This window comes from Miniopterus schreibersii (assembly GCF_964146895.1).
Source record: "Miniopterus schreibersii genome assembly, chromosome: 1".
Taxonomy (NCBI): domain Eukaryota; kingdom Metazoa; phylum Chordata; class Mammalia; order Chiroptera; family Miniopteridae; genus Miniopterus; species Miniopterus schreibersii.
Window position 1 is genome coordinate 161311145 of NC_138101.1, and position 18688 is coordinate 161329832.

The 18688-nt window shown below is 49.4% G+C and overlaps 1 protein-coding gene across 1 annotated transcript; it reads right to left on the reverse strand.

Moving 5' to 3' along the window:
- Nucleotides 1-5063: 5063 nt before the first annotated feature.
- Nucleotides 5064-18472, reverse strand: UBAP1L (ubiquitin associated protein 1 like; the record flags this gene model as incomplete). The annotated part of the gene is made up of 5 exons (XM_081150341.1): nucleotides 5064-5966; nucleotides 6873-6974; nucleotides 10938-11144; nucleotides 13246-13791; nucleotides 18353-18472. 5 exons carry the CDS (start codon nucleotides 18470-18472, stop codon nucleotides 5832-5834), a joined length of 1110 nt encoding a protein of 369 aa, XP_081006467.1. The 3' UTR covers nucleotides 5064-5831.
- Nucleotides 18473-18688: the final 216 nt, after the last annotated feature.

The window sequence follows — 18688 nt, forward strand, 5'->3', positions numbered from 1 at the left end:
CCATTCTTCCCACCTTCCACCCAGCAATACAGGTTTGCTGGGGGGAAGAATTAATGGTTCTTCAGTGGCAGTTTTGACTCATCAACTGGGCTGTAGCACCTGGAACACAGGTGCAGCGTCTTCTCAGAGGGACCAGTGCAGGGCTGAGCACACGGTAGGGGCTTAGCAAAGGACCTGGCGATTGAGTGGGCCCTGCCTTTGAGTAGAGCTGAGCGATTGGTTCTTGCCCCACTCAGGGTCACACCTGTCCCCAATATGACCGCATGCATGTTCTAAAACTCCTCCTGATAATGCCTGTGGCTGGGATTTCACTCCCCTTGAGGACACTGTGTGTGTGAGGGAGAGGGGGAGATAGAGATGGAGGCAGAGATGAGAGAGAGCCAGTTTCTGGGAGAGTCCCGGTTGTCCAAGTGTTCCTCTGACCCCAGCATATCTAGGAACAAGGCCCTGACCCTGAGGATCTGAGGGTGAGGAGAGGTGAACACCAGGTTCCTGTGCTGAGGGAAGGGCTCTGGAAGCCTTCCCCAACTCTCTTTTCACAGCTCCCCAAAGACTCAAATCTCTTGGTGGTGAGTCTTACCTAGAGACAGCATGGGCGGTCAGACGAGAGGAAGAGCGGGGGAGGGCTACCCTTTCCCTTTGCCAGTTTTTATTAGGCCAAAACCCCATCATTTATGAGCCACACGATCCATGAGTTAAGCATTGCCCTCTCCCTAAATTCTCTTAAAAAAGCAAACAGTGTTCCCTGCAGGGGCTGACAAAGGAATTCTCTAATCACCAGATAAGACAGGACAGGGCAGCTAGAGGTCAGGCTGGGGAGAGGGTCGGGGAGGAAGTGGGGAAGGAAGGGGACAGAAAGAGGGGGAGGGTCTGGAAAGAGGAAGCTCCTGACTTCTCCACTTGGTCCTGGGAGGCCAACTGTGACCTGAGGGTACACCCCCCTCCACCGTCCCGAGTGGAAGGGTCAGGGCTGAGGGAAGGCTCTGGCAGCCCCTCAACTGGCCCTGCTTCCAGCACCAGGAGAATGCTGTCAGCTACAGAAGGTTGATGCAAGCTGAAGCAAGAGCCCCAGAGGCTCCTAGTAGAGGTGAGACAGGATTGGAGGCAGCTGTGTCAGCTTGAGCCTGGGAGGGTGCGGCCTTGCCTGAGACCCTGACTTCTGGGTGTGACCTACTCCAGTGTCATTCTGCTTCAAAATAGAAATGTCCCTTGTATAACAAAACACAACAAAATTCCCTCAGATGACGGCCTGAAATTCCACCATTAGTCATATATTATTTTGGGTTAAGCATTGCCCCTCTGCGGTAGGCTGAAGAACGGTCCCCCAAAGATGTTCATGTTCTAATCGCCAGAATTATGTTACCTTACATGGTAAAAGGGAGTTTGCAGATGTGATTAAAGATTTTGCGATGGGAGATTATTCTGGATTATCCAGGTGGGCCCAATGTAATTGCAAAGGTCCTTATAACAAAGAGGCAGAAGGGTCAACTAGACAGAGGGCAATGTGCACATTTCCCTGGGAAGGGAACACACACAAAACTTGAGATTTCAGCCTGAAATAGTTTATGAGACACTCACCTACTTCCCCATCAGAGTCAGGAGGCCTTCTTCAACCTGCTGGCACTGGGCTTCTGAGGGAACATAGTGGGGACACAGAAGAGGAGACAGAGCATAAGGGGACAGAAGTGAGAGCAAGAATCAAGGCAGAACTTGCTTCATTCTGCATCCGTGAGCCAGGCCCTGGTTTACCGCCTGGTGCCCAGACTCTACCATTCTCCTGGCCTCTTCTCCAAGGGTCATCTTGTCTAGAACCTGCCTTCAGGGAGCTGAGTGTGTCATCTGCTGCTATTTCAAGGAACCACCAATGCAGCCATCTGACCCTTAGCATTAGCTGTAGAGATTGTCCTTTGCCCAGGTGGTACTCCCAGAATCCTCTGCTCTAGCCATCTTCTTAAACCCTCTGGCCAGAGATGGGGAGAGGTTCTCCCGGGTTGTCTGAGTTTGATCGTAAATGCTGGTGATTTATTAACCATAACAATGAGGAGCATGATCAGAATAAAGGTAGTAGAAAAAGGTAGAGTATAAATATGTATAAATAAGTAGCTACTAGATACCAGGCCACAAGCCACCTGTTCACTATCCTGTTTAATCATCCCAGTTGCGAAGTTTCAATATCCATATATTATGGATAAGGAACTAAGGTACAGAAAGGTTATGTGACTTTCAAAAGGTCACACAGCTAGTTCATGATGGAACTGTATTTTCAGCCCAGGTCTGACTTCAGAATCCATATGTTTAACTACCACACTATTCTACCTCCTAAAAATATTTCAAATTAACAATGATGTTTCAATGTCTCATTTTTTAACCAAACAATAGTTTTCAAGGGATGGGGAGGTTTGGGGCAGGTAAAGGAAGTATGAGAGGAGTGACATTGGGGAAGGACATGTGACATGAGTGAGGGGCCTGCCAACTGGTCATCACAAATCATGAGGACTTAATAAAGTGGCAGACTGAGGCCGGATTACCTTAATCCACACATAAATAGTTTTGGATTTAACATTTCATCTTAAAATTGAACTTGAATTTTACTGTCTTTTCCAAGTACAATTTTATTTTTAATCAACTTTAGGACATTTGGCTGATTTTCTCAAAATAGTTTTACATTGCTGCAAGTTACTCAAATCAAGTTGGCAGGCATCAAGGCTCAGTGGAAAGCACCAGGGGTTGGATGGGCCTTGGGAGACCTGGGTTCTAGTCCCAAAGTTGCTGTTTAGGCCTATGTGGGTCTGCAGAGATCCTCCCTACATGTTCAAACAAGGTGTCTGGGTTGAAGCCATAAGAAATGTGAAAGGTTTTGTTTGATTTTTTACAGGCCTCAGCTCCAGGTCCAGCCCTGTTTGCTGAGTGGAGGGGGTGAGAAGTTTTTATTCTGTGGAAATTGCTGCAGACCTTTGCACAGGACCAGCTGGGAAGGGCAGAGGCGCCGGTGTCTTGGCTTCTGACCTCTGCTTGCCTGAGTCAGAGGCAGCTCCAGAAACTGGTCCCCTCAACCACTGGGGGCCTCCAGAGGGTAGGCCTGTGGTGATTGGAGACAACTCTGCTCCCAGCCAGCCCATCCCCCAAATGAGGGCAGACTGACATAGGACCATAGATTGTCAGAGCAGAGGGAGCCCAGATCAGCTGGCCCTGAGGGTCACACCCACTAGCCATGGGCCCATTACATTGAATAAAAATCCCCAGAGATACTGGCATAAAAACAGACACATAGATCAATGGAACAGAATAGAGAGAGCCCAAAACCAACTCACATATATATGGTCAATTAATTTATGACCAAGGAGCCAAGAATATATGATGGAAAAGGACAGTCTCTTCAAAAATGGTGTTGAGAAAACATGCAAAAGAATGAAACTCTATTACTATCTTACACCATACACAAAAATCAACTCAAATGGATTAAAGACTTAAATGTAAGGCCCAAAACCATAAAATTTCTAGGAAAAAAACATAGGTAGAACATGTAGTAAGCTCCCTGACATAGGTCTTGGCGATATTTTGGATATGAAACTGAAAGCAAAAGCAACAAAGGCAAAAAACCCAGTGTGACTAAATCAAGCTAAAAGCTTCTACACAGCAAAGGAAATCACCAATAAAATGAAAAGGCAACCTACGGAATGAGAGCAAAGATTTGCAAATCATATATCTAATAAGAGATTAAAATCCAAAATATATAAAGAACTCAACTCAATAGCAAAAAAAAAAATCTGATTAAAAAATAAACAGAAAATCTATATAGACAGTTTTCCAAAGAAGACGTATAGATGCCCAAAAGGTACATGAAAAGATAATTAACATCAATGATCAGGGAGACACAAATCAAAATCACAATGAAATATCACCTCACACCTGTTCGAATGGCTCGTTTCAAAAAGATAAGCCCTGGCTGGTTTCGCTCGGTGGTTAGAGTGTCAGCCCGAGGACTGAAGGGTCCTAAGTTCGATTCCAGCCAAGGGCACGTACCTCAGTTGCAGGCTCGGTCCCCAGCCCCGGTCAGGGTGCGTGCAGGAGGCAACGAATCTATGTGTCTCTCTCATGTTGATGTTTCTCTCTCTCCCTCCCTTCTACCCTGAAAAGCAATGGAAAAAATATCCTCAGGTGATAAAAAAAAAAAAAAAAAGACAAGAAAGAAATGTTGGCAAGAACATGGAGAAAAGGGAACCCTTGTGCACTGCTGGTGGTAATATAAATTGGTGCAGCCACTGTGGAAAACAGTATAGAGGTTCCTCAAAAAATTAAAAATAGAACTACCATATGATCCAGCAATCTTAATCCTGGGTATTTGCCCAAAGAAAGAAAATACTAACTCAAAAGTATATATACACCCCCAAAGTCATTGCAGCATTATTTACAATAGCCAACAGATCAATAGATGAATGGATAAAGAAATTGTAATACATATGTATAATGGAATATTATTCAGCTATAAAAAAGAATGAAATCTTGCCATTTGTGACAACATGGATGGACCTCAAAAGCAGCATGCTAAATGAAATAAATCAGAGAAAGACAAATACCATATGATTTCATATGTGAAATCTAAAAATAAATAAACCAAGCTCACAGATACAGATAACAGATTAGCAGTTGCCAGAGGTGGGGCTAAGGAGTGGAGGGTGGGAGAAATGGGCGAAGGGGGTCAACAATAACAAACAACAATTTTTAAAAAAAGATTTAAAAAAAACAATCCCAGAGAGCTTCTTATAAAAACAAAACAGATCCCTAGGGGCTACCAAGATGGACTTTCTGAGTCAGATGGTCCAGGAGTAGGGCCTGGGACTCTTTAACAAACTCCCCAGGGGATTCTTATGAATAGCAGCCAGGTCCAATTTCTACTTTTCCGGGGGAAACTGAGGCCCAAAGAAGCCTTGAGTCAGTCATCAGTAGAACCAAAACCAGAAATTAGATCTTTGGACCCACAGTTCGATATTCATTTGACAATAAAACCAGGAGCCTGTAGGAACCAAAAGAAGCCATTATTTTTGTTTTGTTTTAATTTTCTTAAAATCAAAGTTACTAATGCACACAGTTTAGAGTCAAATAAAGGTAGTTTTACAGGGCTTGTATGAGAAAACACAGCTCCTTGTCCATGCTCTCCCACCTGCCCCTCCCCACAGGTACCACCTTTGACTCCTCTGGCTGATTCTTTGGGTGTTGAGGAAACCAGAATGTTACCCCAAAATATGCCTCTTTGACATAAAAATTATTTTGAGCCAGAGGCAATTAAGCAGCAGCAAATGCAGGACAAGCTTTCCCTACCCTTCTCCCTTTTCTGTCTAAACGCAGAATACAAATTCTCCTTTTCTTGAGATAGAGTCTTATCTTCCCAGAGATGTGCCAGAGGAATCTGCAAATGACCCTTACTCCATGAGTTCCCTCCCATATATTTACCTTCCAACAGTTTGTCATTTTTTGGAAGCCTAAAACTGATTTCCTTTGTCCTGTTCTCTCTCTACAAATATGTGCTTTGTCGATGCCACGTAAGCCAGAGTTCTAAACTGCTGCTTTGAGTTACTTTTCATTGAGGTTTCTCCCATGTGATGTGTGCTGCATATATTAATAAACTGTTTTTCTCTTGCTAATGGGTCCAGCTGAAAAGCTAAGATGGGTGAAGTTTTGCCCCCTGATGGTATTTGCTCCCACCCTTGGCATTGTTTGCATTTTTACAATGAGTATGTATCGCTTTGTTAATCTTATGTGGTCTACAGTTAGATTGGATTGCCAGGTTTAGCACAGGTCTGGGATGCCTGGGATGCAGAGTGCTCCAGTGGTCACTGGGCGCAGGTCACCAGCTCCTCCAGGGCTTGCTCACGACGGTTGCCATGGACCAGTAGCACCTCCTTGATCCGGTCCTGCTGGAAGCCCATGTCACTGAACTGTTTCCAGAGGCGCAGGAACTCCCCTGCCTGAGGAAGGGAAGGCGGAGAGGGCACTGAGGCTTGGCTTCCACCCCAGGGAGCCCCCTCCCTGCGGTCCTCTGTATCTACTCCCAGAAAGCTATGGCCCCCACAGGCCAGGTAAACCTGATCCTGGGAGACCCCTGCATTTCCCCTGTACCTCTGAGTGACAAGGGCTTGGATCTCTCTTCCTGTGCCAAGGAGGGAGGCCCCAGCCTGGCCACTGGCTTGGTCCAGCTTTACTCCCCCACTTTGGCTCAATCCTAACTGCCTGAGCTTGGGTGCTGCGGCAGGAAGAGGGAAGTTAAATACTGGTGCCCAGAGGATGCACAGCTCGGGGGCTCTGCCAAGCTTTCACATGGTACAGCCTCCGCCCTCCTTCCTCCTCTGGCCCCAGTGCTTTAAACTCCCTGCTTCTCCCTCCCTCCTCCTACCCCTCCCCCTCCCACCCCTCCCCCTCCCTCAGCCTCTGTGAGGAGCTGCTCTGGAGCCTGGACTAGCTGCTGGGCATGGACAGGTCATGCTCATCGGGCACTGAGAATGTATGCTGGGCCCACAGCTGCCTGTATTCAGGATTCCAGGCAGGCGGCAAACTCCTTGAGCAGAGAGTTCAAGCACCTTTGTGCTGCCTGGGGCTCCTATCTGGGTGTCTAACAAAGAGTGGGCATTCAATGACACTTGTGCTGATTCAGTCAAATAATACAAAGCCTCGCATCTGGTTTCCCTCCCCACCTCGGCCCCTCACCTTCTGTGCTTCATCTCCCTGGGCCGTCTCCTTCTCCCCAGGGCTACACAAGCAGGCTCTCTCCTTATGGTCCCCAGGCTGGCTCTGGCACCCTGCACCCCTACACACCAGGCTCATGTGTACCCCCCATCCTTCCCTCTCCTGAGGCCCAGGCAGGTGGCCCGGCTGACCTGGTTCTCAGAGAACTGGAACATCTCCATGGCCTCCTCCACCAGGCCCTCCTCGTAGCCCTGCCGCAGCAGCCGGTCACAGGCGCTAAGGTAGCTGAGAAACTGGGCCAGAAAGGGGCCAAGAGGGAGGGGTGATAAGAGGAGTAGCCGAGGCAGCAGGTGGGGTGGAGGAGTCACCCCAAGGACCTCATTAAGGCCTGAGCTCAGGCCAGCTGACTAGGCACCCCACCACATACCACATGGCCCCCAAAACCTCATAAGCCAATAGAAGAGGAGCAGGCCTCCTCTAGAGACAGCAAGTTCTCACCATAACACTCGTGGGCGGGAATCCGGGAAAGGGGCTGTCTGGGTGAGCTAAGTAAGGTGTTCCCAGAACTTAAACACAGGGGTCTCACCCACCCCCGCCCCGGCCTGCTCACCCTCCCTGGTGAGCGCCTACCTGTGTGAAGGTGTCATCCACACCTATGTGCTCCCCACCCCATCCCTAGACACATACGTCTCTGCCACCCAGGACTTCATGAGCGCCCCTACACAACAGACCTGCATCAGTGCTGGAAAGAGGAGGGGCAGAGGAGGATCTCACAGGGCTGAGGACCTGTTCAGGTCACTTCCTGCCTAGTCATCGGGGGCTGCTGTTGCCCTCAGGATGAAGCGCTGCCTCCCAAGCAGAGCTCAGGGGCCTGCTCCTGCCTGTCAGTCACCTCAGCTCCTCCCCCAGGCCCCCTAGGTTTCTCTATATCCAACTCCCTCACCAAGGCCAGCCTCGGTCCTCTTACCTGGGGACCCTCTCTGCCCGTTTCCAAGGTGCTGTGCTTGGGGCTCCCACATCACATACAACTTTGTAACTGCTCTACTGTCTTCCTCATATTTCTCATCCACTGACTTTTTGTTCCACGAGGGAAGGGTTGTGTCAGTCTTGTTTTCCACTGTGTCCCAGCACCCAGCATGGCAGGCAGAAGGAGCTCAATAAATACATGCTGTGTTTATAAAGTGAATTTAAAACTACCTTCAAGGAGCTCCCAACTCAGTGGGGGAGATAAACCAGATCCAGGAAATCATGAAGCCCAGGCAAGTCAAAGCAGGGTTTATAGGGAGTCAGAGCCAATGAAGGCGCCAGACCATAAGAACTGTGGGTATGAGTGGAGAAGAAACACGGGTTTCTGCAGACCTTCAGAGCTGGGCAGAGGCATGGCTAATGCAGATTAATGGTTTTAGCTTCTGAACTGTCCAAGCACTTGCCCCAGGACTCCTAGTCCTTGCCCTGAGCACATCTGAAAACCACCCAGCCAAGCTGTCCTTCCACACTTGAGGAAACTGAGGTCCAAGCAACACAGGCAGCTTACCCAGGGTCCCATGACTAGGCCTAGATCACCTGGCTCGCGCCAATGCCTTGTCCATCACGGGGCCAACTACTAGAGGAGGGGCTTGAGCCAGCTTGAAAGTAGACAGGGTTTCTGAAGGTGAAAACAGGAGAGGGGGCAAGGGCAGATGGTGGATGTTCCCTTCACATCTTAGCTCATCCACAGCAATGGCTCTTGGCCTTGGTGCTGATTGCAGCTACCTGGGAGATTTAAAACTACCTATAAACTACTGACGCTTGCCTCCAGAGACTCTGGTATAATTGGTTTGGGCGTGCTGGTCTGGGGGGCACTGGGATTGTTATAGAGCTCCAGGGGATTCTAATGGGCAGCCAAGGTTGAGGACCACTCACTCAAGGGACAGCTGACCTCAATCAATACCATAGAACCCCAGGCCTGGCTGCATATCGGAACCATCTACAGAGCTTTCAAATGACAGGCCCTCAGGGGCACTCCAGATCCACTGACTGAGACCCTCCAGGGTAGGTCCTGGGAATCTGCATTTGTAAAGATTCTGCTGCTTTGTCAGTTTGGGGCCCCAGAGGACTGTAAAAGCCACCAGGCTTGCCTCAAACCCCAGGATGGGGCCTCCAGCAGTCATTGATTATAAGCACCTATTCCCCCTCCATTCTGTGAATAGGTAAGTGAGGCTCAAAGAGGGGCCTCAATGTGCCTGGAGTCTCACTGCAAGCCTGGGCCTGGTCTATGGGCCCTCGCATGTGCCACCCATGTGTCCTGCAGGCAGTCAGTGGGCACTTTGATCCTTGTGGAGGAAGGAGTGATGGACAAAGCTTATCTTTGTGTCTCCTCCGTTCTCCCTGGTTCTTCTACATGAAGATCACCTGGTGCCCTCCCTCGTGGACCATCTCTGGCCATAAAGGATTTACTGTAGTGTTTATCTTTCAAGGGGAGAAGGAAACTGAACGCAAAGGAGTTTCTTGGTTAATGGTGGAACTTCACAGAATAGAGGGAAATATTAACTTGGTGGGGGAGGACAGATGAAGTCACCCAGTGGCCCTTCAGGCCCACCCCTCAGGGCCTAGCCCCTGACTGCCCACCGGGGAAGGAGGCCATCCAGAGATCCGTGGGCCAGGCAAGTGGTATGTGTCTGGAAACACAATGTTCCAGATACAGTGAGATTCTTCCAGCCCACCCACAGGGAGGCCAGTGCCTCTGCTTGGCTCCAGCTAGTCTTTAGATCTCCACAGCGATGGCCTGAGACCTCAGCCTTGTCGCAGGTCCTAGAGGCTGGGAGGGTGGGGTTTATGGCAGAGCCTCCTCTGTGGGCCTGGTTCCTCACAATCCTCTGGGTAGCTTCTCAGGCACAGTCCTGGCTTTCAGTGGCAACTGAAGGTGGGGGCCACTTTATTTATTTATTCTTAACCCTCACCCAAGGATATTTTTTCCATTGCTTTTCAGAGAGAGTGGAAGAGAGAGAGAAGAGAAACATTGATGTGAGAGACACATCAATTGGTTGCCTCCCGCATGCACCCTGAGGGATTGAGCCTGCAACTGAGGTACCTGCCCTTGACAGGAATTGAACTTGAGACCCTTCAGTCCATGGGCCAATGCTCTAACCACTGAGCCAAACCAGCTAGGGCAGTGGGGGCAACTTTAGATCTATTCTTAAACCTCAGGTGAGCCTGAGGTGCTACCCTGGAAAGTTCTCACACAGAAAATGAGAGAAAAGCACTGTGCAACAAAGATTCAGAGTTAAACCAGCCTTAGTTTCCTCATTTGCAAAATGGGACAGTAATAGCAACCTTGCAGAATTGAGGAGACCTAATTGTATACTCTCAGATTGAGGGCCTGGCACAAAGAAGGTGTTTACTAAATATTAACACCACTAATGACTGACTGGTGAAGGGATATAAAGCTCCGACCATCTCAGCCCCACTTAGGATGACTCTGAAGGGCCATTTACGCTCTAGAGCTGTGGCGTTGGCTGACTGTCGTTGGGTCTACAAAGTTCAACTTCTCCATCTACCCACTCCTGCTTCTGTCCACTCCTTTCTCCAGCTATTGTTCCCAAAAGCCTCCTTAATAACTCCATCTGAGTCTGCTTCCTGGGGAATCCAACCTACAACGGTGGTTTTTATGTGCCCTGGTTTCCCCCATACCTCCTAGCTGCAGCTAAAGATCCGGGAAACACCCAATAAGTACTGTTGACTAGATGGATGGATGGGGGGATGGAAAGAGAGATGGGTATGGGTAAGCCATTTGTTGAAGGAAGTGGTTAAAGCTGCACCATCCGGGATGGTATCCAGTAGCCACATGACACTATTTTAATTAATTAAAATTAAATAAAATTCTCAGTCACACTAGCCACATTTCAAGAAACCACGTATGGCTAGTGGATACTGTATTGGACAATGGGTATAAAACATCTCTCTCATTGCAGAGTTCTACTGGGCAGCTCTGTTGAGATTCTTGGATGCCTAAAGTTCCAGCCCCTGCATTTGGAGCAGAGACCAGGAGAGGAGCAGTATATCAAGACTCCCCAAGTGGGCATGGGGATTCCTAATAAACTCCTATGGAGAAAGTAGCATTAGGGTCCAGAAACTTGCTCATAAGCCCCAATAATTAATGCCAGGCTGAGATTCTGCCTCTAAAGAGAAGGAAACAAAACTTCAAGTTAAAAATCAAACCACATGGCCACCCACCTGGTTCCAGCTCCACAGGCCCCCAGCTCTGGATGATCACTCACCTGGCTCAGGCTCTGACGCCCCGTCTTCTGCAGAGCCACGATGGCCCTGTGCAGGGGATACCCCAAGGAGACCACTGGCCCGATGAGGTCTTGCTCCTCCTGGCTAAGGGCGGATAGCAGGTCAGCAGAATCAGGATGTGATCTGCGGGCGAGGAGAGGCTGGGGCTCCCGCCCAAGAGGTGGCAGGCAGGTGTATGGGCCGAGGGACTGAAATACAGACAAGCTGGATGTGTCACTTATCACTGGAAGCAATATCTGGCTGGGCAGGGCATGCTTAAAGGTGCCTTTGCATGCCACCTTCTATGCAGAGTGTCAAGGCGAATGCTGTGACTGGCTTGGAGTCCTGCTCCGGTTCAAACGCCAGATCTCTGCTGTTTACTCAGTTTACTCATGTGTAAATCATACCAGGCAATCATGCCAGATACTTCAAGGGTTGTTACAAGGAGAAAAGTAATTAGCCAAGGACCTGGCATACAGAAACTGACAGTACATGATATTATTTCATTTATAGCTTAAAACAACCCTGCAAGAGAAATAGGATAGATCTATCCTATTATACCATTTTACAGATATTGAAATCAAGGTTCAGAGAAGTTATTGAGCTGGTAAGCAACACATATTTGGGACCTGAACCCTACCCAGAATCAAATCTAGGGTTCTTTACCCCACACTTTAGGGGGATCCTCCCAGCCAGACCCTCATTCTTGAAGTTGGCTGGGCTGAGGCTTGGCAGGGCACAGAGAGGGGTACAGAGTGGATACAGCTATGGTGCGGGGGAGACCCACACAGACCCTGGGCTAAGATGGGTGGCCTCAAGACCTTTCCACTGTCTGGCCAGCATCACCCCTAACCCTTCCCCCATGAAGAAGTACCTATCTGCGAGCACTGAATACACCTCCTTGTCCCCTCCTCCCCAAGGAAAGCCCAGCTGCTGCCCTGGGTCCTGGTGCAGAGTGTGTGTGTGTCACATATGAATTCCCCACCCATCCCCATCTGCTCCGGGGTTTCTCTGCCATGACCTCACCCTTGGGTCTGCCCTTTACTCCCAGAGTGGAAAACATCCAAATCTTAGGCTCTGAGTCTACACTTGTGACACTGAAAAAGATTCTTAGCTGCTGTCTGCCTCAATTTCCTTCTCTACAGAACATCTGCCCCACTTCCCACCCCCAACACACACACACACACACACACACACACACACACAACACACACACACACACAGGGTTGTTGCTAGAGTTAAATTTAATCTGGATCAGGGAAGAGCCATCCTGGCATCACCATCTGGTCTTGATGTGGGCATGGCCAGTCCAGCTCACAGAGCCTCTCCTCTATGTTTGCTTCATCAGCTGTGGGAATGGTTGCTGGCCCTCTTTACAAATGGAGAAGGGACAGCTCAGATTACTTCAGTGACTTGCATAAGGTCACACACCAGTGAGTGGAAAAGCCAGACCTCGAGTCTCTTTTCAATTTAATTTCACGTTGGCCTTATTTGTTTGCATCTATTGGCTTGACTGTGGGGCTGCTGGGGGGGGGGGCAGAAAGCTGTGCCCTATTGCGACCACCTGCTACTAATCCGGACACACCCCATCTGCTCAGGATGCAGATTGCATGGAGTTTGATGCTTATACAATTTGGACCTCTTAAAGAAAAAAAAAGACATTTATATTATAAATATAAATACAAAGCTTTGGAAGGAGCAAAGTCAGGGGCCGAGGCTTAAGCTTCACTGGTTTCATGGTAAGTTCATTCCTGCCCCCCTTCTTCTGGGAACAGTCCTCTGATCCGAAGCCCTCCCAGCCGGTAACAACACTCACCTCGCTCAACGCCCCATCCCCCGCTCCCTATGTGGCCTGCCTTGTCCCCATACCCCCTTGGGCAACTCTCCTCATTCAGTGTTTTGACCTTCTGTCTCTTCCCGCGCAGTGTCCGGCAGGAATGAACGGACAGTGACTACTCTTTGAGCCTTCAGCGCACCTGGCCCACAGCAAGCCCTGCCCACAGTAAGCCCTAGGTTTGGGTCGCATCGATTAATTCAACAGACATTCACTGAGCACCCCCTATGGGCCAAATATGCGGCTGGGCGCTCTGGGAACAAAAACAAATGCGACTCAACCTCTGCCCTAGAAGAACTCGCGCTCCGCTGGGAGAGAGACAAACAGGGACCGGGCAGCTCCAGTTACGCCACGCGCCCTGGCGGAGGCAAAGCGGGCACCGTGGGAAACAGGGAAGGGGGCTCTAAGCAGGGAACCCAGACTATGGGGGTCTTGCTGCTGATCTGTGGCCTTGGTGGAGGCGGCGAGTTCCTTACCGTGACCGTGGGCTTGTGGCTCCGCAGCGGGGACGCGGCGCCGGCCGTGGAGGGCCGCGGGGGCGGCGCGGGGGAGCCGGGCGGCGGGGGCGCGGGACCCTTCGGCTCGGGGCTGGGGCACAGACTCCGCGCCCGGGGGCCGAGGCGCTGCAGGAGGGCGCGGGGGCGGGCGGCCACCCTGCCCTCGGAGAGCCGCCGCCGCGCCCCCGCCAGCTCGGACCTCACGCCGCGCAGCACGGCCAGCGAGCCCCGCAGATGGCCGGGGCTGGGGCTCGCGGGGGCGCGGGGCGGGGGGCTGCAAGGACCTGGCTTTTCCTCGCCGGCAGGGGTGGCTCCTTCCTCCTCTTCCTCCGGCTGCCCCTGGGGCCCAGCCTGAGGCCCTTCGGCTGCCGCGGGCGCGGGCACTAGCCCGCCCTCTGGGCTGAGCAGCAAGAGCCAGGCTGGAGGGGCTGACGCTGTCCCGGGGGCATCGCCCTGGAACTGGCGGGGTCCCCGGGCGGCAGCCTCCACCCAGAAGAGGGTCCTTCTCTCCAGGCTGAAGTCATGCTGCTGAGAGAAGGCCGCGTGAGGCTCGGCGCGAGGGCACACCCCCACCCCTGGTCTCGGGGGGCCCTGTCCCGGGGGGCCCTGTCCCGGCAAAGACTCGCCAGCCCTGCACAGGTGCCCACTCTGCGCGCAGCCCACCTCCGCCCCCCGTTTCAGCGAGCGTTGGGCAGGCGGATATCAATAGCAATTTAAAGGTGAACTCTGCATGAAGCACAGGATGAAATGTAGTGAAATCTAACACGCGGGTCCCTTTGCCATTTAGTATGTAATTGAACAGTAGCAGCTCGAAAACTTGCTCCAATAAAACTTGTTGTTAGCAAAGGCGCTTTCACTCGAGCCCGGCACCCTTTGCCGGTAGGCGGTTGGCCTTGGCTGCCGCCCAGGCACTTAAACCTCCAAGTGGGGTAATACCTGCCCCCATGCTCCTGGCTGCCAGCTGAGGTTGATTTGGGACCCAGGAAATGTAAAATGTGCTAATCTTTGTTGAGCCTTACTTAGTAGGTTTTACTGTTATTTCTGTGCCCAGATTATGAAAATGAGGCTCAGATTGGAGGTGAGCGGCTAAACTGGGATTTCTCTGTCCATCTGACTGTAAGGGCTTTATCCACTACATATCAGGCCACCTAAAATCTGGAGTCCGCATAAATAATCTAACTTGAGAGTTCATAAATGAGGCAAAAATAAAATATTCCTGTTGCCTACCTTTAAGATTAAGAACAAGGAATATAAAATGCCATTAAAAATATTAAAAAAAAATTTAAAGGCAATTTCAATGCCCTATGATGGCCAGTTAAGGAAGAGAGAGGCTGGGGGAAGTGCTGTGTGTGAGGGAAAGGGGAGACAGAAAGACAGGCACACTTAGATCACAGGCACTGCCCCCTCCCACCTCTGAGATGACCCAGAGGGAGAGGAGCATCGTTTAGCTGGTCCAGTGTGACTCCCTGTCTGAGGTCAAGGACTGTGTCTTGTTCCTCTCTGTGTCCTCAGGGCCCAGGGCAGGCCTGGCACAGAGAGGACATTTGCAAGTGTGTGCAGAATACATGGTTAGAAAAAGAGATTGGAGCAAAATAGAAGAGTTGTGAAAAACAGAAGAGCAAAAGACAACTTCAGAACTGATGAGCCGACTTGAGAGAGAGACTAAGATAAAGAGACAGCCAGCAAGACTTAGGAGGTAAAATGAAACAAAGACCCAATAAAAATACCAACACTTGTGATTTATGGAACTAAGCAAGATGACTCTAAAGTTCATATGAAAAACAAATAATAATAGCCAGAAAAACTCTGGGGACAAAAAGATAAATAGAATGGCCCCGCCAGCTGTTTTATTATATTATATAACACCGGTGATTAAAACTATGGTACTGGCACAGGTAGATTAAAGGTAGAGAATAGAAAGTCCAGAAATAGACCTTGGTGTTGAGGGGGCTTTAGTAAATAATAAAGATGGCATCTTAAGCAATGAGAAAAAGAGGAACTAGTCAATAACCGGTGTTAGCTATCTGGAAGAAAATAAAGTTGGATCCATTCTCACGTTATATACACAAGGATAAATTCCAAAAGGATCAAAGATTCAAATATGTATGAAACCGTAAAAGTACTAGGAGAAAACAGGACAGAAATCCTTTATAACCTCAAGTGGGGAAAGCCTTTCTAACTCTGAATCGAAATCCAGAAGCCGTCAAAGTGCACACAGGCACATGTCCAAAATCTGCATGGCAAGTGTCATGAACAAGGTCAAAGACAGATGACAAATGGGGGGGAGGGGAATAGCACTCACACCACAAAGGACTAACTTGACTAATACAGGGAGTGCCTAGAAATAGTAAGACCCACAGCCCAGCAGGAAAATGGACAACACATAATATGGATAGTCCACAGGAAAGGAAATACAGGTGGCTCTTAAACACAGGAAAAGCTGCTCAACCTCACTCATAACAAGAGAAGGCAAAATAAAACTACACCGTGATACCATTCGCCTACCCCTTAGCAAAGACCCAAAGTCTGATGACACTCTGTTGGGGAGTGTGGGAGGTACAGGCCTCTTGCAGTGTGCGGATTGGGATGTAAATCAGTATAAGCCCTATAGAGAGCAACTTAAGCAAATTCAAAAGGACATTTGCACATACTCATTTCCTGCAGCACTGTTTGTAATGGAAAAAGACTGAGAAGAACCTAAGTGTCCATCAAGAGGGGACTCGGTTGATAAAGTGTGATGTATCCATATAGTGCAAGACTTCAGCGAAAAACAAAACTGAAGCTTTCTATGCACAGATATGGAAGATCTTAAAATATAGTAAGTGAAAAAGTGAGGAACAGTGTATATAAAATGCTACCTTTGGTATGAAAAAGAGAAAATAGCTGTATTTGCTTATATATACACACATAAGAATCGCTAGTCTAGAAGTTTATGTAAATGAGTTACAGAGATCATCAGTGACAGGGTAGAGGTGGGGAACAGGGCAGATGGGAAGGTATCAGTGGCAGGGTAGGCAAACTGCCTGGAGGCCAAACTGACCCCCCCATCTTGTTTTTGTAAACAAAGTGTTACTGAAACAGAGTCATGCCCATTCTCTCCTTTCCCTAATGTCTATAAAAACTCAAGCAATTATACTAGGAAACACAAAAGAGACTTGAAGAGGCTTTAAGTATGCAAGGAAGGATCCTTGGGAAGGAACAGGGTGAAGGGGTGGCCATGGGCTCTGAGATCGGACAGACTCCTGTTGGAATCCTGGCTATATCACTCACAAGCCATGAGACCCTGTGGATCAGGCGGTGGGAGCTTTGATTTCCTGTGCCAAGGGGGTAGGAACACCCAGCTGCTAAAAGGGTCGTGAAAGTGAGAGAGAAGAGTGAACATGTAATGAGCACCTAGCATGGGCCTGGTGCATAGCAAGTGCTCAATAACTGGTAGCTGTTATTACTTTTCCCTTTAGGCCACTACAGGTTTGTTTTGTAATCTAACCACCATGTATAACATCGTTATTATGGGAAAATGCATTTCAAGTTCTTAACAGTGAACTCGAAGGACTGATCAGGGGAGGCTGTAAATCACACCTGGAGTCTCACGCTTCTCTATTTGTTAGTGTGGCCCAACATTAAAAGAAATGGAGGCTCAGGAAGGGAAACAGGCTCAAGGGATTGGAGGTGCACACCCTGAAAGCAGGAGGCAAAGCCAGGTCAGCATTTGGATAAGACATTAGACATGGACTTGGCAGAAGGGTGCCTGTTTCTGCTACTAGGAAAAAAATAGCCTCTTCCCAGCTTGGCTTGAGCTCAGCAGGGAAGGAAAAACTGTGATAATCTACCTCCACTGGAGCTCAGTAAAGCAAGTTCCTCTTCTCAAAAATACAGGCTCTACTGCCAGAGCAAGTGCCCACAGCACAGGCTGCCTGGGGAAAGCAAGAGCGCCTGCCCCACAGAAAGTCCTCTGGGCTTTACAAAGCTTATTTCAACTCTGGAAGCCTCTGTCCTGAGGAGCCTCAGTGCAACACCAGGGTCTGCAGATGAAGCAAAGCTGCACCACACCTCCTGCTCCTGTGCCCCAGGCCACTCAAGCCCCTTGCCCGACTCTCCCCAGGGCTCTCCTTCCCTGGACTGTGCGCTCTGCTCCTGATTTCCCGCAACCCTTTTCTGCCTTCAAACATCACCTGTCTGTTGTCTCTCATGTTCCAATCCTGCTCTTTGCTAATACAAAATGATTTGGAGTCAAGACCTGGGTTTTAGTCTTGCCACTAACTTTGGACAAATCATTTCCTTTCTTTTCGACCTCAGGTTCCTCATGTTCAAAATGAGTGAGAGCTGATCTAGATCCTCAGACTTTTCCAGGAAGCACCCTGCAGACAGTGCACGCAGGAGTCTCAGGACTCAGTCCCACGAGGCCCCACGCCAGCTCCACAGTTCTTTGCAAACTTATTCTTTCATTTTTAAAGAATTCACGTGAACTTTGCATTCTACCCCATGACATCTGTGTTATAATTTAGATGCAGCAGGCTCCCCCTAAATCTTTAAGTAATCTTGATTCTCCCGGAAGTTAAATAATCATGTTTATCCTGAGGCCACATGTGACATGACCAGGTATACTGGGTGCATATCCCAGTGCGTGAGCCATGGGACAAGGGGTGCTTTAAGGGTGCCTCGAGGGCAGACATTGGGAATAGGCATCCTTTCTAATGTGTCCCAGGTAACTGCATTTTAACAGAGGATTCTGGAACTCGTGTCTTAACCCAAAGGAATGATTCTAACTGTGGAATTTTAGACATGGCAGCAGGTGCCTGAGAAGAGAGGAACTGGAACATCCGTGCAATGACCCTCAGTTACTTTATACAGGCGAACTTCAGGTTATCCTAAGACTAAAATAAGACTCAATAAATAATCCCCATCACCAGGCAACCAGCCTTCCTCATGAAATACCTTTTCCTCTTGGGTTATTTCCAAACTCCCTGGAATATACCAGGGCAGGCCTAGCTGCCCTTTAAAGTCAAGGAACAAGGTCCCATGAGGCTCAGTGTCAGACCCACAGACCCAAGGACTAGGAGATAGACAGACAGAGAGATACACTTACCATAGAACCCAGCAGAAGCTCCCTGCAGGCTGGGACACTGAGTTCTGGCCCAGGGAGAAGCTCTGTGCCTATCACAAAGCCCTTGGGGACTTTGAAAGGGACACCATCTAGGGCATTCATTGTGTCAGAGGAGTGTGGTGATAGCTGAGCAGGCTGCCTGGTGGCAGGAAGAGAATATAGTCCTGAGGACCAGGCTCAGGCCTCAGACGGTCGCAGTGCTCTCCTGTGTGGTGACTTAGCTGAGTCCCATACAGCCAAGAAGGAAAAGGTAAAGTGGCCAGTGCTGAAAGGGAGGAAATGGGTAAAAAGAAGAGCATTCAAATGGACAGGAACTGA